The following is a 26,723-nucleotide window of genomic DNA, read 5'->3' on the forward strand; positions in this document are numbered from 1 at the left end:
TTGTCTCAACAGAAAATATATTAATATATCATAAGGGAAAAGAAAAAAGTTGAAATAGACAGTGGCTGGATTTGTGAGATAACATATTTGGTTGTTTGCAGCCTGATTCTGTGACTATTTTATGCACATGTTAAGAGGACTCAAAGAAGTCTAGCTGCTGCAGGGCCCTTTAAAACAAGGAGAACAAACTTGTGATGAAATCTGATCCGTTTTTTGGTCAACTGGTCATGATTGCATCTGCCAGAAGCTCTAGTTAGAGTTGATGGGATTTGTAATATATAAAAATGAACATCTGTAAATTATCTTTTATTTGAACTGTATTACATTTCTGTGGCAGAAGCTAGTTGTAGTTCTTCAGTGTTTATCTTTGTCAACAGAGATGGAATTTAAAAAATTATTTGTATTGAAATATAGTTGAATTACAATATTAGTTATTGCTGTACAACAAAATGACTCAGTTTTACATACATATAATTTTTTTCATATTCTTTTCCATATGGTTTATCAAGGATATTGAATATAGTTCTCTGTGCTGTCCAGTAGGACTTTGTTGTTCATCCATTCTATATATACCAGTCTGTATTTGCTAATCCCAAACTCTCAATCCAACCCTCCCCCCTCCTCCTCCCCCCCATTGGCAACCACTTGTAGAAATAGGATTTTAACTGAGCATTTGACTACCCCAAATAGAGTCTATATTTCTGTGACTTAAGTTCTAGCCTATGGGTTGTAAATAGAAATACCTTGTGGCAACTTCTGGAAAACATTCTGAAGAGCCATTCTTAAGTGGCATAAGCCATTTGCCTCCTCTTCATCCCTTCGTCTGTTGCCACCTGGAACAAAGATGCTGCTCTCTTGGGCTGTCAGGTAGAGGACACGCCGAGTAGATCTATATGGAACGAGCCAGGGTCTGTGGAGTGCCGTACAGCTCTAGGCCACTTACCTGGGAGAGAAGTCAACTTCTACTATGATGCAGTTATTTTGGGTTTTCTATACCTTGCAGTTAATCACTGACTCAATGGACATGAATTTGAGCAAACTCTGGGAAATAGTGAAGGACAGGGAAGCCTGTCCTTGGGATCACAAAGAGTCAGATATGACTTAGTGACTGAACACACAACAAAAAATAAAATTGTCATGTAAAATGCAGGTTCATTTATTGACTCAAGTAACTAAAGATATATTCATATTTTCAAATTAATTTTTAAATAACATATCTGTATGTTATTGCCCTAGTGTTGTCCATCCATGTGATACCATCATCATAACATGGTTAGAAAAGGGACTGTTACAATTGAGTAAAGAAATGCAAATAATAAACATAAGAAAAACATTCAACCTAGAACTACAAGTGTAAATTACAACAATAAAGTGTCTTGTATCTGTTAATAACATAACAAAAACATTAAAAAAGGGAGCTGCTACACTGATTTATTGCTTGTGGCAACATAAATTGGAAAACAGTTTGGAAATATGTGTTAAGTGCCACAAGAGTATCCTGGGAAACAGTTCTAGGGAAATAATTGTAGATATTGAAAATGTTATGCACACAAAGATACTCAATGAGGCATTATGAATAATGGTGACACTTTGGAAAAATCTAAATGTCCATCAATAGGGATTGGTTAAATAATGTGTGATAGTATATATCAGACAGTTGTCAAATGACCATTGAAAATGAGGATTACTTATTCAACATATTTGTTGGCATACAGTGCCATGTCAATAAATATTTGTTGGATGTGGGTGTCTGCTACATTTCAGGAATTTTTGTAGGTTTTATACCTACTGATGGACAAAAGCAGACAGACATGGTTTTGGTTCTCTTGGAGCTAATAGTCTTGTGGGAAACAGATGACATAATTATACTATGGGGACTTCCCTGGTGGTCCAGTGGTTAAGACTGAGTTTCCACTGCAGGGGACATGGGTTTGAGCCCTGATTGGCAATCAAGGTCCCACATTCTGTATGCTGGGTGTGGCACAGCCAAAAAATTAAAAAAAAAAAAAAAAAAGAATTACACTAGAGTTTGTGCTATGTAGGAAAGGAACATGGTTCTATGAAAGCAAATAACAAGGCAACCTTACATAGACTGAGATGTCAAGAAAGGTATCATTAAAGATGTAACCTTGAATTGCGATCTGCAGAATGAGCGGAAGTTAATCAGGAGAATGGATAGAAACATTATGTAGTAATACCATGGAAAATGCATAGATTGTAATAACTGGAAAACTCAGGACACAGAAATGAATCCACAATGTGATTATTTGCAGTAATGTACAGAAAAAATACTGGAAGGGATACATCAAAATACTAAGAATGATTTAAATAGTGGTAGGGTTATAAGTGATTTTTTTCCCCTCATAAATTTTCTCAATTTTCTACATTGTGCTATACTTCTATGAAATTTTTAAGAGAGAGATTCTATTTCCCCATTATGTTAACATATAAAACTAATAGCACAACAACGTAGGGAAGCTTTGACTCTTAGGGTACAAGAAAGAAAACAGTGAAAGTTTTTGTAGGACAAAATAAAGAAAACAAATGTTTGATGAAGCAATCCTTGATGAAAAGAGACTTCTGTGGGTGTGTGCAGAGGGTGTAAAAATTTGACTGCTCTCAATTTAAGAGGAAGAGGAAGGTTTTCTGTCATTCTGAGGGTCTTTCATAATCAAGGGAGCTAGACAAATTAATTGGGCTCATAAACATTTAAAAGCTATATGTAAAATCTGTCAAATAGTATGTGGAAATGATGAACAGTTTTTGGAAGTTGTTCTGTTAAGGTATGTTTAAGTTTTTACAAAGGAAAGAAAATCAGTAGCCCTTCTAAATGCCTGGTTTGGAAAAACTGGGCAACTTCTTTATGATATCTCTATAATTGTTTGCAAAATACGTTTTATACCTTCACTGCATGCAAGGAGGAAGGAGGCAGATGGATGAATGGGGAATAGTAATTTAGTTCCCAAGGAAACATTTTGCTAATTGGAAAAAAGGGCAGGATCAGGATCTGTGGCTATGGCAGTGTATCCAGACAGCTATGAATTTTTCTGTTGTTGTTTTCTAACCTTGAAAGAAGGAGGAAGTTGCATTACAGATTTTAAGAGCTAATTTAGTTATATGGTGAATGCTGACCATTAGCCACATAAGAAAGGCAATGCCACTGAAGAATTCAGGTTGTCACTGGCAGATGCACAGATCTGTAGGGTGCCAAGCAGGAATGAAACAGTGAATTCTGTCAGTTAGACTCAGGAAGCTTCATAAGAATTCCCTAAACAGGGGTTAGCAGAGAAAATATAGAGAAGTGCATATGCCACGTAGTTCACATGCAGTTACTTACTCCAGGAATACAGATGTGGGACAGTTCCATGTATACTCAAAGTGCTCCAAAGACCTGTTTTAGCCAGCATCTATGGAATAAAACAATTATTTAAATTAGGCCTTTAGGCTGCAGGAAAAAATAAAATAGGAAAAAATCATAAGCTGTTTTATTCTGTCTGAATCAGAAAATTTCCATTGCTACTTGAGATTCCCTGAGGGTTAGAAACGGGTTGGCATCTGGTAGGAATGTATTATATATGTGAGTGTTCAACATAATAATGCATTTATATACAGATTGCTGATTTCTATTTTCAGAGTTTAAAAAATCATTCTGCTACTAGGAATGTTGAGATCTCCACCCCAATTTTATGTCCCATGGATTCCTCCTTGTTACCCTTCTTGTCATAACAGCTTCTAACAAGCGTACTCACACAGACAAGCAGAAATACACACAGTTACAAGCCTTGGCTTTTCTTAACTTTGGGTTTGTGTTACAGTCATCTGGGAAATGTTTTAAAAATCTGATACCCAATTTGCTCCCTAGGCCAGTTACATCAGATTCTGGGTGGAATGCCAGCGTCAACATGTTTGAAAAACTCTTCACGTAATTTTGATGTGCAGCAAAGTTGGGAATCACTGTTCTAGATAAACAAGTAAGCTAGCAAAATTATAAATTCATTTTAGTTTTCCCCCCTTTAGTCTAGCTAAAGGCATAATATTGTTGTTCTTTACCAATAATTACTGGGTGTGTGCGCACAATGGAATATTGTATTCGTTTATTGACTAACTCCTTAAACCCCCAAGGATGGTGAAAATGGAATAGGTGGTAAAATAAATATAATACACATTATTTATTACTGATTTATGAAGTGTCTTAAATGTGCTCATCTGCAGTATTAATAATTAGGGTGACTTCTGGGTAAGAAGTCAAACTTAAGTAATGCTTCTCGGTGACCTAAATGGAGATTTAATATCTCAGAAGTGTTATGTACTAGAATTCCAAACAGTTACAGTAATAGTAACAATAAAGCAATTAAGCTCATCTATTCTTGCAACTTTCTAGCTACTGACAGTGAACTAACCTAAGCTGACTTTTGCTAATAGAACTGCAGATGTAATCGAACTGTGGATGGATATTTGAACAGATTCATATTGTTAGAAGATTGCGTGACGGTTTACACGGAGAGAAGATAAAAATTCTTTGCTTGTGTTGTTCAGGAATTTAATATGATACACTATTGAATGACTGTGGTTGATTAATAAGGCATTAAATAAGAGTCTGAACCTAATGCAGACAATGGAATATGTTACGGTGGATTTCTCTCATCATCAATGGACTCATTACAAATACTATAATTATGAACGAAAAGCCATTAGAGATAGAGACTGAGAACTCAATTTAAAATTCTGCTGCATTCTACTGAATTCCTTGAAGTATACAACAGACTCTTTAGTGGAAATGCAAAATATTTAGCTGGACGATTCCTTGTTCGAATGGGAGCACAGGATATATTGGTGCAATCGAGTGTGTTGAAAAGAGGTCAGCTGGAGAAAATGAACTGGTTGTGTTTGTTGGAGCTTTAAAAAAGCTTTAAATGAGGGAGCTTTAAATAAGAATTGTGATTTAAAGGATCGTTCGATGGGAAGGTCTAAAAGTTATAAGTAATACTTTATCCTAATTAGTAGGGGTGTGGTTTTTAAAATTCTAATTTAAAGTCTTGAGTCACAAAAACCTGGCTTTGAATCTTGGCTCCATCATTTAACAGACAGTGTAAGTAACCACGATTAACATCTTTGAGACTCAGTTTTATTATCTGTACAATGAAGCTATTTCTCCTACCAACTTCGTAAGTGGTTATGAGGAACAATTAGGGTAGTGGAAAGGGATTCAAACCTGAAAATGCTAAAATTAAGTGTGTGGCAAACATTATTGATGTCCTATGCCACAGCCGTTCTCTTCTTCACTGTTGTTGGCAGAACCTTAATTTAGGAATTGACCCGCTTCCCGTGGAGTAAATCGTGATCCAGTCTGGGGATGCCAGTTCCATACTAGTGTCTGGGTTAGAAAGGGAGAGGAGACCCAATCTTGGGCAACAAGACGTGAAGAGGAAGTTTCTCAAGAGGTTCTAGTAAAGACTCACTTTCATATGTTGGCAGAGGAGCAAAATTCAGTGACAGCTTCAGGTTGCCAATAAATGTCCTAATGACTTAAATTTAAAAATAGTTGTATTTTATAAATCCCATAGAGTTAACCCATTTAAAGTGTACAGTTCGATGTTTTTAATATCTCTACAGATATGTGCAGCTGTTAGCACAGTCAGTTGTACAATGTTTTTATCATTTCAAGAATAAACCTTGTATCCTTTAGTTACCATTGCTCTGACCCCTTTCCCCCAGCCCTAAGCAATCACTACCCAAATTTCTGTGTCTATAAATTTCCCTATTCTGGACTTCCATATGAATGAAACATGTGGTGTGTAGTTTTCTGTGACTAGCTTCTTTCACTTAGCACACTGTTTTCAAGGATCACCCATGTTGCAGCATGTGTCAGTACTTAATTTCCTATTATGGCTGAATATTTTATTTTCATGTATATATCACATTTTGTTTATCCATTTGTCCGTTGATGGATATTTAAGTTGTTTCCTCCTTTGGGCTGTTATGAATAAGGCTGCTATAAACGTACAAGTTTCTGTGTGGACATGTTCTCATTTCTCTTGGTATGTATGTGGGAGTAGAACTTTGGGGATCTCTGAAACAAAGGGGATTCCCAGGTAGATGCACAGGATACCCCGGCTGGCCTGTGCCGTACAGCTGTGCATCAGGCCTTAGCAATCAGTTCAGATTGGAGTAGGAAGTCAGAAGTCTTGAGGAGGGAGGGCTCCAGGAATAAAATGGAATTTCTATCTTATAGGTTTGTTCAATCAGAAAATTATATTGAGAGCAGCAAAGTAAATCATAGGCCAGTTCAAGAGAAAGAACCAAGGGAAGGGTCATTTAAGAAGCGCCCTTCTGGGACTTCCTTGGTGGTCCAGTGGTTAAGACCCTGTGCTTCTACTGCAGGCGATGCAAGTTTGATCCCTGGTTGGGGAACAAAGATCATGTATGCCACAAGATGTGGCCTCTCCTCCAAAGAAGAGGAGCTCTTCTGGGAAAAGAATAAACTGTGAACACTGGGCTCAAAAAGTATCCATTCCTGAACTTTATTGGATCAGATTTTGGAGCAATTTCTACCCCAGAGCAACAATTAGCCAACAATTAGTGGAGACTGATAGCTGGGTATAATACCAAAAGTGGGGAAGAAAGATTAAAGATTAGGGAATGAAGCAGAGAGAGTCCTTCTAAAACCAGTCAGTCCATGGTGACTATCCCATCAGGAAGGCTGTACTCTCTGATGAGGAAGAGAAGAGTGTTTACACTGGTGTGTGTGTGTGTGTGTGTGTGTGTGTGTGTATGTGGAACAAGGGTATAATCACTGGTTTGTCAGTTTAGACACTACTCTCTTAGTTTAGTAATTTAGTTTAGCCAACCCACTAAACCCATTTAGTTTAGCCAAATCAATACATAACCAAACAACAACAAAAACAAACACCTTCAGAGAGGAAGGGATATAAGTAGCCAATATTGCTACAGTATATTACCTAAAAAGCTCAGTGTTCAACAAGAAAGTTGTGGCCCGTGCAAAGAAATAGGAAAGTGTGACCTACACATGGGGGGAAAAGCAAGTATAAGAAACTATCTGTGAAGGAGTCAGCTATAGAATCTAACAAAGAGTTCAGAGCAGCCTTTATAAGTACGCTGAAAGAAATAAAGATATAATTCTGAAAGAAGTAAAAGATATTGTGATGACATTGTCTCATTAGAGAATACCAATAAAGAGATATAATTTCTAAAAAAGAATCAAAAGTGTACAAAAGTTCCCTTTTCTCTACACTATCCAGCATTTATTATTTGTAGACTTTTTGATGACAACCATTCTGACTGGTATGCACCTTATTGTAGTTTTAATTTGCATTGGTCTAATTATTTAACTTCTATGCAGAGTACATCATGAGATACTCTGGGCTGGAAGAAGCACAAGCTGGAATCAAGATTGCCGGGAGAAATATCAATAACCTCAGATATGCAGATGACACCACCCTTATGGCAGAAAGTGAAGAGGAACTAAAAAGCCTCTTGATGAAAGTGAAAGAGGAGAGTGAGAAAGTTGGCTTAAAGCTCAACATTCAGAAAACGAAGATCATGGCATCTGGTCCCATCACTTCATGGGAAATAGACGGGGAAACAGTGGAAACAGTGTCAGACTTTATTTTTTGGGGCTCCAAAGTCACTGCAGATGGTGACTGCATCCATGAAATTAAAAGACGCTTACTCCTTGGAAGGAAAGTTACGACCAACCTAGATAGTATATTGAAAAGCAGAGACATTACTTTGCCAACAAAGGTTCATTTAATCAAGGCTATGGTTTTTCCTGTGGTCATGTATGGATGTGAGAGTTGGACTGTGAGGAAGGCTGAGCGCCGAAGAATTGATGCTTTTGAACTGTGGTGTTGGAGAAGACTCTTGAGAGTGCCTTGGACTGCAAGGAGATCCAACCAGTCCATCCTAAAGGAGATCAGTCCTGGGTGTTCATTGGAAGGACTGATGGTGAAGCTGAAACTCCAATACTTAGGCCACCTCATGTGAAGAGTTGACTCATTGGAAAAGACCCTGATGCTGGGAGGGATTGGGGGCAGGTGGAGAAGGGGACGACAGAGGATGAGATGGCTGGATGGCATCACCAACTCGATGGACGTGAGTCTGTGTGAACTCCAGGAGTTGGTGATGGACAGGGAGGCCTGGCATGCTGTGATTCATGGGGTCGCAGAGTCGGACATGACTGAGCGACTGAACTGAACTGAATCATTAGTGATGTTGAGCATCTAGAAGGGTAAGCACTGAGGAACTGATGCTTTTGAATTGTGCTGAAGAAGACTCTTGAGAGTCCCTTGGACTGCATGGATATCAAACCAATCAATGCTAAAGGAAATCAACCCTGAATATTCATTGGAAGGAGTGATGTGGAAGCTGAAGCTCCAATACTTTGGCCACCTGATGTGAAGAGCCAACTCACTGGAAAAGACTCTGATGCTGGGAAAGATTGAGGGCAAAAGAAGGGGGCGGCAGAGGATGAGATGGTTAGGTAGCATCACTGATTCAATGAACATGAGTTTGAGCAAACTCTGGGAGATAGTTTGGGACAGGGCAGCCTGGTGTGCTGCAGTCCATGGGGTTGCAGCCAGACTGGACTTCACGACTGAAAATCAACAATAATGCCTTTTTTGGAGAAATGTCTACTTGGGTCCTCTGCCTATTTTTTGATTGGGTTATATTTTTATTTCTGATATTGAGTTGTAAGAGCTGTTTATTTATTTTGGATATTTATACCTTGTCAGTTGCATCATTTGCAAATATTTTTTCCCATAGGTTGTCATTTCAGTTTTGTTCATGTTTCCTTTGCTGTGAAAAAGCTTATACCTTTGATTAGATCCCATTTGTTTATTTTTACTTTTAAAAATATTAACTTGTTTATTTATTTGGCTGCACCAGGTCTTAGTTGCGGCATGTGGGGTCTAGTTCCCTGAGCAGGAATCAAACTCTGGCCGGCTGGATTGGAAGCATGGAGTCTTAGCCACTGGACCACCAGGGAAGGAAATCTAAATGCAAATCAAGGCATGTGATACCTCAGCTTTGCTCTTTATTTCAGGATTACTTTGGCTATTCAGAGTCTTTTGTGGTTCCATATACATTTTATAATTTTTTATTCTATTTCCATGAAAAAGGTGTTTAAGATTTTATAGGAATTGCATTGAACCTATAGATTGCTTTAGGTAATGTGGACACTTTTTAACAATGTTAATTCTTCCAAACCATGAGCACAGAATGCCTTTCCATTTATTTTTGTCTTCAGTTTCTTTTAATGGTGTCTTACGGTTTTCAGTATATTGGTCTTTCACCTCTGGGTAAATTTTATCACTAGGTCTTTTATTCTTTTTGTTATGATTGTAAATAGGACTGTTTCTTAATTTCTCTTTCTACTAACTCATTGTTAAGTATAGAGAAACACAACAGATTTTTGTGTATTGATTTTGTTTCCTACAGCTTGACTGTATTCATTTATCATTTCTAATAATTTTTGGTGGTGTTTTTAGTGTTCATGTTGTCTGTGAGTATTGACGGTTTTATTTTTCTTTCCAATTTGGATGTATTTTATTTTTTCCTTACCTAGTTGCTCTGGCTAGGACTTTGAAATACTGTTGAGAGTTTTTATCATAAAAGAATGTTGAATTATGTCAAGTGCTTTTCTGCATCTATTGAGATGATTGTATGATTTTTATCATTCATTCTATTAATATGGCATATCACATTTATTGATTTATGAATGTTGAACCATTCTTAGAAAAATTCCCACTTGATCATGGTGTGTGTTTCTTTTATTGTGCTGTTGAATTTGGTTTGTTAATCTTTTGATGAGAACTTTTACATCTGTGGTGCTCAGGGATGCAGAACTGTAGTTTTTTTGCAATGACTGTATCTGGCTTTGGTGTCAGGGTAATTCTGGTCTCATGAAATGAGTTAAGGATTTTTCTCTTGCCTTTAGTTTTTTGGAAGAGTTTGAAAAGGGTGGTTATCAGTTCTTTCCTTTTTTCTTTCTCTCTCTTGACTGTGCTGGATTTGAGCTGTAGCACACAGGATCTTCGTCATGGTGCTTAATGCTTCTCTCTGGTTTTGTCAGACGGACTGAAGGGTGCACGGGCACTCGAGTTGAGGTGCATGGGCTCAGTAGTTACCAGCAGCATGGGGGACCTTAGTGCCCTGACCAGGGTCAAACTGGATCTCCTGCATTGGAAGGCAGGTTCTTAACCACTAGACCAGCAGGGAAGTTCCACTATCAATTCTTCTTTGACTCTGGTAGGATTTGGTTCCAGGCTTTTCTTTGTTGGGAAGTTTTTGATGACTAATTCTCTTTACTCATTGGACTGTTCATATTGTTCTGTTTCTTCATGATTCAGTCTTGGTAGGTTGTATGTTTCTAGGACGTTTCCTTTTTATTCCAGATTGTCCAATTTGTTGTTGTTGTTCATTTGCCAAGTTGTGTTTGACTCTTTGCGACCCCACGGACTACAGCACGCCAGGCCTCTCTTTCCCTCACCATCTCCCAGAGTTTGCCCAAGTTTATGTTCATTGAGTCGGTGATGCCATCTAGCCATCTCATCCTCTGCCGCCCTCTTCTCCTTCTGCCTTTCCCAGCATCAGAGTCTTTTCCAATGAGTCAGCTGTTCGCCTCAGATGGTCAAAGTATTGGAGCTTCAGCATCAGTCCTTCCAGTGAGTATTCAGGGTTGATTTCCTTTAGGATGGTCTGGTTTGATTTCCTTGCTGTCCAGGGTACTCTCAAGAATCTTTTCTAGAACCACAGTTCAAAGGTGTCAATTCTTCGGCATTCTGCCTCCTTTATGGTCCAACTCTCACATCCGTATATGACCGCTGGAAAGATCATAGCTTTGACTCTACAGACCTTTTGTCAGCAAAGCGATGTCTTTGCTTTTTAATATGTGTCTAGGTTTGTCATAGCTTTACTTCCAAGAAGCAAACGTCTTCTAATTTCATGACTGTAGTTACCATCCACAGTAATTTTGGAGCCCAAGAAAAGGAAATATGTTGCTGGTTCCACTTTTTCCCCCTCTATTTGCAGTGAAGTGATGGGACTGGATGCCATGATCTTAGTTTTTAAGCAGGCTTTTTCATTCTCCTCTTTCACCCTCATAAAGAGGCTCTTCAGTTCCTCTTTGTTTTCTGCCATTAGAGTGGTAGCATCTGCATATCTGAGGTTGTTGGTATTTCTCCTGGCAGACTTGATTCCAGCTTGTAACTCATCCAGCCCGACATTTTGAATGATGTGCTCTGCATAAGTTAAATAAACATAGTATACAGCCTTGTACTCCCTTCTCAATTTTGAACCAGTCTGTTGTTCCATGTAAGGTTCTAACTGTTGCTTCTTGATCTACACATAGGTTTCTCAGGAGATAGGTAGGATAGTCGGGTATTCCTATCTCTTTGTTTTCCACATTTTGTTATGATCCACACAGCCAAAGGCTTTAGCATAGTCAATGAAACAGAAGTAGATGTTTTTCTGGAATTCCCTTGCTTTTTCTATGATGAAACAAATGTTGACAATTTGATCTCTGGTTCCTCTGCCTTTTCTAAATCCAGCTTGTACATCCAGAACTTCTTGGTTCATGTACAGTTGAAGCCTAGCTTGAAGGATTTTGAGCATTACCTTGCTAGCATGTGAAATGAATCCAAATGTGGGGTAGTTTGAACATTCTTTGGCATTGCCCTTCTTTGGGATTGATATTTTAATGATCTTTTAAAGCCCCCAAATTTTGGTTTATTGATTTTATGCATTCAAGTTCACTGACTTTTTTCTCTCTTCTGCTTTTCAGTTCATCCAATGAGTTTTAAATTTTGATTACTGTTTTTTTAATTCTGAAATTTTCATTTGGTTCTTCCATTTTATATATTGTATTTCTTTACTGATATTTTGTTGTTTAGTTGCTAAGTAGCATCTGACCATTTTGTGACCCCATGGGGTGTACCCTGTCAGGCTTTGTCCATGAGATTTTCCAGGCAAGAATACTGGAGTGGGTTGCCATTTCCTTCTTCAGCGGATCCTCCCAACCCATGGATCCGCTCCTGCGTTGTTGGCAGGCAGAGTCTCTACCACTGGGCCAGCTGGGAAGCCCTTGCTGACCCCTTACTTTCCATTGTAACATTTGTTTCAAGGGTGTCACAGTTGCCCTTTGAGCAGTTTTATAATAGCTCTTTGAAGTCATGTCAGATAATTCCAACATTTGTATCATCTTGTCATTGGCATCTTTAATTATATTTTCCCATGTGAGTTTTTTGTATTTCTTCATATGCCAAGTAATTTCAGATTGAATTTCACACCTTTGTATGTATTACACGAAGAACCTGTTTTAAGTCCCCTTGAGAACGTTGGTATTTTTATTTTAGTAAGCGATTAACCTGGCTAGTTCCAACCTTACATGACTGTGGTTCCAATCTTGGTTCAATTTTAAAGTGTCAGCAGTGGTATTTGAATTTTTCCTCATTGTACCACCCAGTAATTAGCCTTGGGTCTGAGTGAAATTTTATGTTAGCTAAGTTCTCAGTGTCTTTGGTATGCTAGTTAGAACCATGCATATTCAGGTGAGAGGAGTGACCTCAGGAGTTAATATAAAATTCCCTGTGGTGTTTCCTTTTGCCACTATGTTTTTAGTGTTTTCTGGTTCTTTGGGGATCTCTCTTTTGGATCTCTGATTAGAAATCAGATGCTCCAGTTTTCTCTGAACTTTAAAGATTCCTATTCTGACTGTTCTAGCCATAAATAGAGGGCTTTTGCTGCATTTTCCTCTGTCTATATGACTGTGCTTACTTCTAGATTTGAGGCTGCACTGGATATAGGCTGGGAGAGCAGTTGTTGTTTAATCGCTAAGTTGTGCCTGACTCTGCAACCCCATGGACTGTAGCCTGCCAGGCTCCTCTGTCCATGGGTTACTGGAGGAAAAAGCAATGCTGAGTTGGTGTTGTTTTGAATTATTTTTTCCACCATTCTTTTTTGATTCTCATTCAGCTGCACTATCCAGGTTTTGTAGTGTTTACTTGGAAAGAAAAGGAGTTGTGTATTTAATCTGTCTTACCCCAAGTTGGACCCCTATTATGTTTTGAAAGTTTATATTCTGAATTTACACTCTTTATCAGGTAATTATTGCTGGAAGGGGGACCACTTCTAGGGCCCAAGAGTGGACTCTTGTCTGACACTCAGAAATGAATTGTCCGAAGAGACATATGTGCTGACAAAGCAAGAGACTTTATTGGGAAAGGGGTGCCTTGTGGAGAGCAGGAGGGTAAAGGAACCCAGGAGGACTGTTCTGCCATGTGGCTCAGGGTCCCTGGTTCTCTGGTGATGGGATTAGTTTCTGGGCTGTCTCTGGCCAATCATTCTGACTTAGAGTCCTTCCTGGTGGCACACTCATTGCTCAACCAAGATGAATGCCAGTGAAGAGGATTCTGGGAGGTAAGTAGGACATGTCTCCTTTTGACCTTTCCCAAATGCTTCTAAGTTGGTGGTGGCTTGTTAGTTCCATGTTCCTTACCAGGACTTCTTGTCCTAAAATAACTCATGTGAATAGTTACTATTTCACTTTCATCAAAATGAAAGTGAAAGAGGAGAGTGAAAAAGCTGGCTTGAAACTCAACATTCAAAAAACTAAGATCATGGCATCCGGTCCCATCACTTCATGGCAAATAGATGGGGAAACAATGGAAACAGTGACTTTATTTTATTTTCTTGGGCTCCAGAATCACTGCAGATGGTTACTGCAGCCATGAAATTAAAAGACGCTTGCTCTTTGGACTCGATGGACGCTAGTCTGAGTGAACTCTGGGAGTTGGTGATGGACAGGGAGGCCTGGCGTACTGCAGTTCATGGGGTCGCAAAGAGTTGGACGTGACTGAGTGACTGAACTAACTGCTCTCTGGAAGAAAAGCTATGACCAACCTGCTGCTGCTGCTGCTAAGTCGCTTCAGTTGTGTCCGACTCTGTGCGACCCCATGGACTGCAGCCTACCAGGCTCCTCCATCCATGGGATTTTCCAGGCAACAGTACTGGAGTGAGGTGCCATTGCCTTCTCCATGACCAACCTAGACAGCATATTAAAAAGCAGAGACATTACTTTGCCGAGAAAGGTCCATCTAGTCAAAGCTTTGTTTTTTCTAGAAGTCATATATGCATGTGAGAGTTGGACCATAAAGAAAGCTGAGAGGCAAGGAATTGATGCTTTTGAACTGTGGTGTTGGAGAAGACTCTTGAGAGTCTATTGAATAGTTCAAACAGTTTCTGTCAAGTACATTTGTTGTCTAGATGGACAGAGGAAGGCTTAGTACTTCCCACTCTTTCTGCTTTCCTGAGGTTTCTCTAGTATACTCTTATAAAATTCTTTCTCGGCTGCCCTAAAAGAAAGCAAAGGAGGAATCTGGACCAGTGCTTTCTAGATCAGAAGAGTATTCTTTAAATTCTGGTGTACGCATATGCCACTGGATTAGTCCAGATGAAAGGGTTTAGGGAAGTACACCTTCTCCAGGCAGCTCTTTAGTAAACTGCGGGGAGAGGGAAAGATTTCCTGATCCCCAAGCCAAGTAAAAGATGCACAAGCCATCTAAAAAAGGAGGGTAGTATTTCTTCCCGGCATGATCTTGCTCTGCCGGATCCAGCTGCAGCGCCACACACGTCCACTAGGGGCCGCTCCAACGACCCAATCTGGGCGCGCAAACCGGGCGACGCCCCGCGCGTGCTCACTGGGTGTAGTGTACGCCTCTGAACCTCCGCGGACACCCTAGCTTTGGGCTGCTGCTCCCCTGGTGGCTACGCTAAAGCAAACCTTTAGTAGCTGGGTACGGCAGCTCTTTGGGGACAAAAGTCTTCCGTCTGGGGTAGGCTCCGCTTCGCGCTCACGGGTCTTTCGGGCAGACCTGAGCCGGCAAGTATCAGAGGGTGCGCTGTGCTGCTATCGGGGACCAGGAAGAGGCCGGGCTTGCGCGGAGCTGGGGTTGACCTGGGCCGGGGCCTGCAGGACGCCGTCGCTGCCCGGATGTTGCGATGGCTGATCGGGGGAGGCCGAGAACCACAGGGACTGGCCGAGGTAAATCGCCGGGTGGACCCAGCCTGCCGCCGCAGCGGCCTAGCCTGCCCGAACTGTGGCTGCTGTCTGAGCCCGACTCCCATCTGGATGTGGGACACCCGGCGGAGGCGGGGCCTGCGGGTTCCGAGGGCGAGGTCGGCGGGGGTGGGGGCCCTTTCCCTGCTAGGTAGACCCCACTTCCAGGAGGTGTGGAGACGGAAACTGATGGAGTCCAACGACAGAATCAAGGACGCCCAATTAGTCTTCTGCCTACTTAAAGCAGTCTCATTCTAATTTAAAAAGCATCCAATTTAGTAGAGAGTAAGATGGTGTGACTGCAGATTTACACTTTTGGTTTGTTTGATATTTTGTCACTTAACATCAACTGATGTGTGCTCAGGGAATATGAAATTAATTTCATTAATTCTATAAAACCAAAAAAGATGTGATTGTTTTAAAAATCAATAATTTGCTTAAAAGTTAAAATTATATTCGAATTATTTTGAGTTCCATAGTCACACTTTCTTCATGGGCCTGAATAGCTGAATAGACTTAAATGTTGAGAATAAAGTAATTTTGGAACCTGGAAAGTATTGAGGTCTGGAATTTATTTCAAATGCTACTCAAGAATAGGATTCATGTTGAATTCTCTCTCTTTTTTATAGGGAATATTTTGATTGTTAAGAAAAACTTGAGTTGTAAGCAGTCTTCTCCATTTTAACTTCCTCATATCTTTACAGTTGAGGCTTATTATCGTTGTCTTAAAAAGTATTTCTTATTTAAAATTAGGTTTATTACAGATAGGCTTAAATTCTAAAGATTGTGAAAGAATTGTGGAAAATTGACTAGTTCGTGTGTGATATATATGACAGTTCCTTACTAGCCCAATTCTTTTTTTACTCATAGATTTTGATTAATTCTGCCCTGTTTAGCAAGCTTTCATTTGGAGGAAGTAGTGTACAGTTTTCAAACTTCTTGCATTTGCTTTTTCTCATCAAAACCACTGCTAGAAGGGCGATGGGATAAATGAAAAAATTACTGCTTTGAGTTAATTTTTTAAAAACATTAATGAGTGTTAAATTGTGTATTTCTTCATGTAAAAGTACTTGTGTTTTATAACTGCTGTGAATTTGTACATTATCCGAAGCAGTGATTCTTCATTCATTATGCAGGAACTTTGTATCTAGGCTTCTAGTTTAAAGCAGTGTTTGCCTACTGGGATGGTTTTGCCCATTAGATGACATTTGGCAATGTCCAGAGACATTTTTCATTGTCACTATTGAGGGGTTCAGGGAGAGGTTGGATTTCTATTGACATGTAGTGTGTATAAGCCAGGAATGATGTTCAGCATTCTGAAAAGCACAAGAAAATCCTCAGCAAAAGAATTACCTGGTCCAAAATGTCAGTATTGTCATGTTTGAGAAGCTACAATTTAGAGGTTAAGGAAAGAAGTTTTATCATGAAATACTACTGGAGTTGACTATAGGAATGGAATTGGTAAGATCTACCTTACAGAATTATTCAGTGAGTTATAAGCCATATGTGCCTTTATACAGTGTCTGGCATATGGATTGCCACTCATATATTTTCAAATAGAAATGAAGGTGTGTAAGTCTTAGGACTAAGCATCATACTGTGTAAATTTACCAATTATCTTTATCAATATTGTCCAAAGTTGAATTTATTGAATTCATTGACTATGAATTATTTCATTTTTCCTTTGTTCATTCAGTACGCATGTCGAGTGCCTGTAATGGCGTAGGCACTGTTTTAGTCTATGTTATATTTTACCCCTTTGACTTAAAGTTGTATTTCTGCCAAATTTTGAGAAACACCCATTTAAAAATATTGTGTTGGTTTGGCCCATTAGTTTTTTAGATCAGGTTTATTGAGGTATCAGATCAGATCAGTCGCTCAGTCGTGTCCGACTCTTTGCGACCCCATGAATCGCAGCACGCCAGGCCTCCCTGTCCATCACCAACTCCCGGAGTTCACTCAGACTCACGTCCATCGGGTCAGTGATGCCATCCAGCCATCTCATCCTCTGTCGTCCCCTTCTCCTCCTGCCCCCAATCCCTCCCAGCATCAGAGTCTTTTCCAATGAGTCAACTCTTCGCATGAGGTGGCCAAAGTACTGGAGTTTCAGCCTCAGCATCATTCCTTCCAAAGAAATCCCAGGGCTGATCTCCTTCAGAATGGACTGGCTGGATCTCCTTGCAGTCCAAGGGACTCTCAGGAGTCTTCTCCAACACCACAGTTCAAAACCATCAATTCTTTGGCACTCAGCCTTCTTCACAGTCCAACTCTCACATCCATACATGACCACAGGAAAAACCATAGCCTTGACTAGACGGACCTTTGTTGGCAAAGTAATGTCTCTGCTTTTGAATATGCTATTTCCATAAAACAAAATGCATCGTTTAAAATTTATTTTGACCTGAAAATATTTAAATTTATGATGTGGATTTGTGCTGAGAGAAATGTTTTATGTTAAATTGGCAGTTACTTAATATTAGGGGAAATAATATATAGTATTAGGATATCATATATTACAGTTTCTAAAATCTTGTATTCTTAGATGTATACCATATAGTTTTATTCCAATATGATATTTTATCATAAATCATTTTATGTTTTTTTCTGTTTCCCCCATTACAAGAAATCTCCTTTACAGACAATAGGTGAAGAACAAACCCAGAACCCCTACACTGAACTGCTTGTACTGAAAGCTCATCATGACATTGTACGGTATCTGGTACGGTTAGATGACTCCAGGTAAGCAGCTCTAGTTACCCAATTGACTACTGTTTGGAAAGAGTTTTTTTGGGAATTTTACATTAAAAACAAATTCAGAATTAACCCAGTTTTTCTAAAAATTTTGGAACTGATCAGTGATAGCATTTAGTAGAAATTGACCTCAGTGGCTTGATGAAATATGTGTCTGAAGTCTTTTTGCTCAGAAGTTAGGGTATCATTTCTGGTGATTTGATGCTTATTTTTGCTTGTTCAAAGTTTTGGGTTTCTTTTTTGTTATTGTTTTTGAGTACTCAACAAATACTGTTGTTAGTTTAAAGGAAATGTGTGACTTTAAAATGTTGGTGGGAGTTTTAACTGTATGTTAAGGTGAATCTAAACTTGAGAGCCAGCCCAGGTGGCACAGTGGTAAACAGTCCCCTGCCACTGCAGGAGACACAAGAGATGCGGTGATCCCTGGGTCGGGAGATCCCCAGAGAAGGAAATGGCTGCCCACTCCAGTATTCTTGCCTGGAAAAGTCCTCGGACAGAGGAGCCTGGCGGGCTGTAGTCCAGGGGGTCACAGAGTCAGACATGAGTGAGCACGCGCGTGCGCAGACACACCCCTCCCCCCCCACATACACACAGGTACCTCCCAGGAATGTACTGTTTTCAGTAGAAGATTAGGAAAAGTATTTAATCTGAATTTTTTGTTATTCGAAATGTACCTTATTCTTTTTTTTTTTTCTTAACACCAAAACCAGTTTGTATTGCGTTACAGCTAGTTAGCAACGCTGTGACAGTTTCAGGTGAACAGTGAAGGGGCTCAGCCATACACATCCATACATATCCACGTATCCACTCTCCCCCACACCCTTTCCATCCTGGTTGGCACATAACATTGAGCAGACTTCCATGTGCTATTCAGTAGGTTTTTGTTGTTATCCATTTTAAATACAGCAGTGTGTACAGGACCTTCCCAAAGTCCTTAACTATCTCTTCCCCGCAGCCACTATGGGTTCATTTTCTAAGTCTGTGACTCTCTTTCTGTTTTATAAGTTTATTTGTGTCATTTCTTTTTAGATTCCACATGTAAGGGATGTCATATGATATATCTCCTCTACTTCACTCGGTACGACACTCTCTAGGTCCATCCATGTTGCTGCACATGGCCTTAGTCCATCCTTTTTAATGGCTGAGTAACATTCCCCCCACTTCTCTCTCTCTGTATATATATGTATGTACACGCATATATATATGTATTTATTTCTTTATCCATTCCTCTGTCAGTGGACATTTATGTTGTTTCCACATCTTGGCCGTTGTCAGCAGTGCTGCAGTGAACCTTGGGGTGCGTGTATCTTTTCAGGCCATGTTGTTCTCTGGATATACCCCCAGGAGTGGATGTAGGGTCATTAGGTAGCTCCGTTTTTAGTTTTGTAAGGAGCCTCCATACTGTTCTCCACAATGGCCTATACCAATTTACATTCCCACCAACATTGCAGGAGGGTTCCCTTCTCTCCACTCCCTCTCCAGCACTTGTTGTTTGTAGGTTTTTGATGATGGCCAGTCTGACCAGTGTGAGGGATATCTCACTGTAGTTTTGATCTGCATTCCTCTAATAACTAGCAGTTTTGAACATCTTTTCACGTGCCCAAAGGCCATCTGTTTGTCCTCTGTAGAGAAATGTCTGTTCAGGTCTTCTGCCCATTTTTTGAATGGGTTGTTTGTTTTGATGCTATTAAGTGTCATAAGCTGTTTGTAAATTTTGGAGACCAGTCCCTTACCAGTCGCATCATTTGCAAATATTTTCCCTCAGTCTGTGGGTTGTCTTTTTGTTTTGTTTATTGTTTCATTGCTGTGAAAAAGCTTTTGAGTTTAAGTAGGTCCCATTTGTTTATTTTTGCTTTTATTTCCATTATTCTGAGAGATGGGTTAAAAATGATTTTGCTGTGATTTATGTCAGAGAGTGTTCTACCTAAGTTTTCCTCTAAGAGTTTTATAATGTCTGATCTTACATTTAGGTCTTTAATCCATTTTGCGCTTATTTTTGTGTGTGGGGTTAAGAAATGATCTAATTTTGTTCTTTTACATGTGGCTGTCCAGTTTCCCCAGCACCATTTGTTGAAGAGACTCTTTCCAACATTGTGTAATCTTGCATCCTTTGTCATAGATTAATTGACTAGGTGCATGGGAAAATGTACCTTTATTCTATACTTCCTTGCTAACATGTATAATGTTGTATTTAGTATATTTGCAAATAGAGAAGGTGTATAGGTCTTAGGACTGTAGATTTAGCTTGTTATTGATCTGTAGGTCTGTTTTATTAAGCCTCTGTTCAACTATATGCTTATCCTTTGTAGCCTCTATCACAAATAATGATTACACAAGTAATTGTGTAACTGTACAATATTTATCTTTCTCTCTAGATGAGAGTGAGGGACATGTTTTTTTCTTATTCTCCACAGTATCTTTAGTACCTGGCATGGTGCCTTACACGTAGCAGGTAACTAATAATTGTTAAATGAATGAGTGACTCCCTCAACTATTAAGTGTACATGTTGCATGCCATGCTGAATCCCTAACCCCACTTCTCTTGTCTCTATCAACTACTCCACTATCATCTCTTAACTTTCTCTTTTGTCTTTGATACCACCTTTATTATTTTTCATCCATTTTGAACTCAGTGGGTGACTGCTACTGTGATTATTTCCAATTCTCGGTATCATGGCTGGTGTCCTTTAGCCTTGTCTTCTCTGCCTTTCTTGTGTCTTTGGTGTTTAGTTGGTTGCCCCCGTGCAGTGCAGTTCTGGCAGTACCTGGGGTTGCATTGCATTTTAAAGGTTAAGAGCACAGTCCCTTCACCACAGGCACAGCTGCAGTCGCTGCGGTTCCCAGGCCACCTGCGCTTTGGGCCAGTTAGCCACAAATTCTCACTACCCCCTCAGGCTTGGTAATTCTCTAGAATGACTAACAGGACTTAGGAAAGCACGATATTTATGATTACAGTTTTTTTAAAATTAATTAAATTGGAGGCTGATTACAGTATTGTAGTAGTTTTTTGCCATACGTTGACATGAATGAACCATGGGTGTACATGTGTCCCCCATCCTGAACCCCCCTCCTAACCCCCTTCCCATCCCATCCCTCAGGGTTGTCCCAGTTCACCAGCTCTGAGTGCCCTGTTTGCATCGAATTCATGCATTGAATTTGGGCTGGTGATGTATTTCATATATGTAATATACATGTTTCAGTGCTAGTCTCTCAAATCATCCCACCCTCACCTTCTCCCACAGAGAATATCTGTGTCCCTTTTGCTGACTCACATATAGGGTCATTGTTCCCATCCTTCTAAATTCCATATATATGCGTTAATATACTGTATTGGTGTTTTTCCTTCTGACTTACTTTACTCTGTATAATAGGCTCCAGTTTCATCCACCTCATTAGAACTGATTCAAATGTGTTCTTTTTAGTAGCTGAGTAATATTCCATTGTGTATATGTACCACAGCTTTCTTATCCATTCTTCTGCCGATGGACATCTAGGTTGCTTCCATGTCCTGGCCATTATAAACAGTGCTGCGATGAACATTGGGGTACACGTGTCTCTTTCAATTCTGGTTTCCTGGTGTATATGCCCAGCAGTGGGATTGCTGGGTCATAAGGCAGTTCTATTTCCAGTTTTTTAAGGAATCTCCACACTGTTCTCCATAGTGGCTGTACTAGTTTGCATTCCCACCAACAGTGTAAGAGGGTTCCCTTTTCTCCACACCTTCTCCAGCATTTATTGTCTGTAGACTTTTTGATAGCAGCCATTCTTACTGGCATGAGATGGTACATCATTGTGGTTTTGATTTGCATTTCTCTGATAATGAGTGATGTTGAGCATCTTTTCATGTGTTTGTTAGCCATCTGTCTTATTATAAAGGATATGATTGGGGCTAGCCAAATGAAGAGATACAGAGTCAGGTCTAGAAGGACACCGAATGCAAGGTTTCTGGGTCCTCAGGACACATCCCCCTTTCAGTGTATCAATGTGCATCACCAGTGAGGAAGCTCCCTCAAACTTTGGGTGTCCGGAATTTTATTGGGGTTTTATTACATGGGGATGATTATTTCACTTATTTGCCACATGACTGAACTCAGTTTCCAGTCCTTCTCTACCTGTCGTCCCCTCCCTGAGCCCCCAGGTTGGGAGATCAGGATGATATCCCATGGCTCAAAGTCCCAAACCTCTAATTACATGGTTCATATTTCCCACATGGCCAGTCCCCATCCTTACATTGTCTAAGGGTCCATCATGAGTCATCTCATTAGCATAAACTCAGGTGAGGTGTGAGGGACCCAGCTCTCTTTTAGAAACCAAGGACAAGTCCAGCCAAATTATTGTATGAACACATGCTCTTCAGATTTTTAAGATTTCACATTGATTGCTATCCTTCAACCAGAGAAAGCAATGGCACCCCACTCCAGTACTCTTGCCTGGAAAATGCCATGGACAGAGGAGTCTAGTGTGCTGCAGTCCATGGGGTCGCTAAGAGCGACTTTACTTTCACTTTTCACTCTCATGCATTGGAGAAGGAATTGGCACCCCACTCCAGTGTTCTTTCTTGGAGAATCCCAGGGACGAGGGAGCCTGGTGGGCTGCTGTCTGTGGGGTCGCACAGAGTCGGACACGACTGAAGCGACTCAGCAGCAGCAGCAGCTATGCTTCAATGTCTTCTTGACTATTCTTATTACATAGTTTGAAGAATTTGAAGAAAAGGCCATCTCGTAGAATAATGATCATCGTACAGATACTGATATTTGATTGCATTTTCCCAGTGTGGTGCTTGTATGAAGGCTAAGTGTCTTTAGTTGTGCCTGACTCTGTGACCCTATGGACTGTAGCCTGCCAGGCTCCTCAGTCTATGGGATTCTCCAGGCAAGAATACTGGAGTGCATTGTCATGCCCTTATCAGGGGATCTTTCTGACCCAGGGATCGAACCCGCATCTCTTAGGTCTCCTGTGTTGGCAGGCAGGTTCTTTAACACTTGTGTATACTTCAGTGTTCTTGCCTGGAGAATCCCAGGGACAGGGGGAGCCTGGTGGGCTGCCGTCTCTAGGGTCGCACAGAGTCGGACACGACTGAAGTGACTTAGCATAGCATAGCATAGCATACTTCAGTTATTCAGCGATGTAGTAAGTGTTTTGTCAATAGTAGAGCTATAGAAGAGAATATCAGCTATCTATTACCATTGTCAAATATCAGCCCAAGCAGTGACTACAGCCATGAAATTAAAAGATGTGTGCTCCTTGGAAGAAAAGCTATGCCAAACCTAGACAGTGTACTAAAAAGCAGAAACATCATTTTGCCAACAAAGGTCCATATGGTCAAAGCTATGGTTTTTCCTGTAGTCATGTACGGATGTGAGAGTTGGACCATAAAGAAGACTGAGTGCCAAAGAATTGATGCTTTTGAACTGTGGTGTTGGAGAACTCTTGAGAGTCCCTTGGACTGCAAGGAGGTCAAACCAGTCCATCCTAAAGGAGATCAACCCTAAATACTCATTAGAAGGACTGATGCTGAAACTCCACCTGATGTGAAGAGCCAACTCATTGGAAAAGACTCAGATGCTGGGAAAGATTGAGGGCAGGAGAAGTGGGTGGCAGGGGTTGAGATGGTTGGATGGCATCACCGACTCAATGAACATGGGTTTGAGCAAACTCTGGGAGATGGTGAAGGACAGGGAAGCCACGTTTGCTCCAGTCCATGGGGTCGTAAAAATTGGGCCTGACTGAGCAACTGAACAACAGCAACAAAAGCAGACAATTTATTGCACTGTTTTGTGGGGTGACATTTGGGTAGGCTCAGCTTGATGGGTTCTGTTGTCTGTGCCAGGATCAGCTGATCTTGTTTAGGTTCAGGTATGCTTCTGTGGTCACCTGGTAGGTTGGTTGGGGTTGGCAGGTTCACGGTAGCCTCAGCTGGGTGACTGGGCATCTCTCCATGTGGTAGGTCGAATGCTGTTGCAATAGGAATGGAATTTAAACACTGGTAAAAGGGCCCCAGCGTACAACTCTTCAAGGCTGTTTTCAGTATGTTTGCTGCTGTTTCATTGGTTAAAGCAAGTCAGAAGCTGGCATGAATTCAGTGCGTTGATGAATGAACTCTATCTCTTGATGGGAGAAGCAACTAAATCCTGTTGCAGAAGGCGGTAGATACAGGGAGGGAGATTGTTGGTCACGTTTATTGTATACCACAGTGCATCTAAATGTCTTGAATAGATTTTTAAAAAAGGCCAACTTTTTTGGCTTTTGCAATCAGGTGAACATATTACTATATGAACCACATTTAATTCTTTGTCTTCAAGTCATGACTACGTCAGAATTTGCATGGAATTAGGTATGAAGTTTTTCACTCAGTTGCAGACCCGAAGAAATTTTGATCTCTTTTGTTTCAAAAAATTTAATTCTGTAGTGTACTTTTAAAAAACCTGAAAGAGTCATTATTGTAAGAAGTACATTACAAATATGCAAGTGATGTAACTGTTATAAGCAGAAGAGCACAGTGTTTTCATTCTAATGTAATAGTTTAGATAGTTCAGATATAGCTTTCCCATTACATATGTACATTATTTATGCATTGTCAAATTACAGAAATACCTTTCCAGTATTTAAATAGTATATCATTATTCCTTTTATGTTTTTATTTAGTTTTTATGGACATCACATTCTGGATTTTTGGTCAACTGTTGTAATCCAGGTTTCACGCTTCAGGTCTTTAGATAATATCATTTTATTGAGAATTTTGCAGAAGGATTTTCTTGTTTTCTTGGTGGCTCAGCTAAAACCAGTGAGTGGAAAATTTTCTCAGATTGGTTTTTGAAGATACCAAATAAATCCTGTATAACCTAACAGACAGCTGCCTTTTCTTTTCTTCTTTAGTATTTTTTGAACATGAAGTGAGGGTCATATTGATTGGGAGATCACTAAAGAAGGCTAAGCCTCAGCAAGAGTCTTCCAAAAAATGGACTGTGCTAAAATTGCATGTAATACTCTAGCATTTGACACATTAAACTGAGTTCATAACACATTTTAAGAATAGTTTTCTCTGTTGCTCATTTGACCATCCCTTGCTTCTCCAGGAAACAGACAAGGTTATATAGGATGGTGATCATGACTGGAAAAGAATCAGATGACCCATGAAATGCCAGGCTGGAGCCCAGAGTGTACCCCTAGGATGACTGAAGCTGTACATTCACAGGGATCTAGACAAGCAGTACAGTTTGATAATTCACTAACAGTGAACAATATGTTACATCTTTAAGAAAATATTCTAAAGCTAAGAATATCTTTCTAAAGGTATTCTTAGTTTCTTTCTAAAACTAAAAATAACATTTAGAGAATAGAAATCAGTAGTCAAGACCATTTACATCCTCCTAATACCTCAGTTCCTTGGGAAGTAGACAATAAAATGGAGTTAAGCATGAAAAAAGATTGTTAGAAATACGAAAGGAAAGGGAAGAAGCAGGATTGGACTAGGGGAGCCATCTCAAACTGTGATGGAGATTTGACCAAGTCTCTGTAAGCCCAGTATGGACTCTGGAGGAAAGAATGCTCTTTGGATGGTCCTGCTTTAGGGAAATAACTAGGACTGTCTAACCTGCATGCTTGGACACTGGCTGAGGGTCATCCAGAAATGTGCCCTGGCTTCCACCACCTTGCTTCTGTCACAGGGACTGGGTGCCAGCTGAGAGAGTTTGTGTGCGTGCTTAGTCGCTTCAGTCGTGTCTGACTCTCTGCGACCCCATGGACCATCGCCTGCTGGGCTCCTCTGTCCATGGGATTCTCCAGGCAAGAATACTGGAGTGGGTTGCCATTTCCTTCTCCAAAGAGGTAGTTTAACTTCAGCTTGAAAGCTGAAATGGACTCTGAAGTCAACAGCTGGAGGCAGATTAACTGCCTTCCCCATAACTGGGCAGCTAGTCCTGTCTTGAAGGGGTATCTGCAAGTCAAGATCTATACTGCCCTTCTATACAAACTATCTTGAGATCAGTAATGTTTGATGAGAGGACATTCTCTTTATAGAAGGATTCAAGCTAGGAAGAATCATAGAATTGGACTGTTATTTTGCCATCTCTAATAGAATAACAAATTTAGGCAATGCTTATTGATAGCTGTTAACATCACAAACACACACACACACACAAAAGATGGCCAGAAATTGTATTTCCTGTTGGGGAATATAAACTCCTTATGAAGCAGTCTTACCAAATAGTCAAATTTAAATATGATTAAGTCTCTAGATGTCTCAGTTTACTAGAAACACAAGAGACATAGATGCATATCAAATGATAACATAAGAAGGTAGCTGACAAAATCCAGACTGTGAGAACTCTGAAGACAAATGCTTAATTACAAGGAGAAGAATATATGAAGAAAGAATAAAATAAGAGAGACTTTAGAGATATATCGATCAGTTGCAGTATATGAACCTTATTCATGGACTGTATCATCCATGGGGTCGCAAGCAGTTGGACATGACTGAGTGTCCAACTTTCACTTTTCACTAGATCTTACTTCCAATATACTTAAAAAACATTGTGAGACAAATTTGATTACATTGTGGTGATATTAAGGAATTAAATGTTAACTTATTTGTGATGTAAATACGTATTGAAGTATTTATTGATGAAATGAAATACGGGATTTGCATCAAAATAATCTGCAGGGGGTGGGTATTGACTGTGGTACACATGAAACAATATTGGTCATAAGTTGATAATTACTGAAGACATGTGATGAGTACCTGGAGATTTTTGTTATACTGTTCTCACTTTTATATGTATTTAAATTCTTCATAATGAACAGTTTAAAATTATATATATTTGATATAGAGGGAAGAACCCTCCAGTTTAAAAGATATTTTTGTTTCAGATATTTTTTCTTGGGTATTATTAGAAGT

The 26,723-nt window shown here is 39.9% G+C and overlaps 1 protein-coding gene across 6 annotated transcripts in view; it reads left to right on the forward strand.

The window, feature by feature from the left end:
* The window catches only part of WDR41 (WD repeat domain 41), a 163,777-nt gene that overhangs the window by 97,095 nt on the left and 39,959 nt on the right, over nt 1–26,723 (forward strand). The window contains exons 2-3 of one of the 6 annotated variants that reach the window (XM_025296374.3): nt 17,700–17,815; nt 18,857–18,905. In XM_025296374.3, coding sequence (XP_025152159.1) covers nt 17,806–17,815; nt 18,857–18,905 — 59 coding nt within the window. In that variant the 5' untranslated portion in view covers nt 17,700–17,805. Of the gene's footprint in view, nt 1–8,907; nt 9,031–14,729; nt 15,062–17,699; nt 17,816–18,856; nt 18,906–26,723 lie in introns of those variants that run through there. The other 5 variants (XM_044925466.2, XM_006078595.4, XR_006543064.2 and 2 more) reach the window with 5 other exon arrangements.

The sequence above is a fragment of the Bubalus bubalis genome, chromosome 11 (genome assembly GCF_019923935.1).
Source record: "Bubalus bubalis isolate 160015118507 breed Murrah chromosome 11, NDDB_SH_1, whole genome shotgun sequence".
NCBI classification, from domain to species: Eukaryota; Metazoa; Chordata; class Mammalia; order Artiodactyla; family Bovidae; genus Bubalus; species Bubalus bubalis.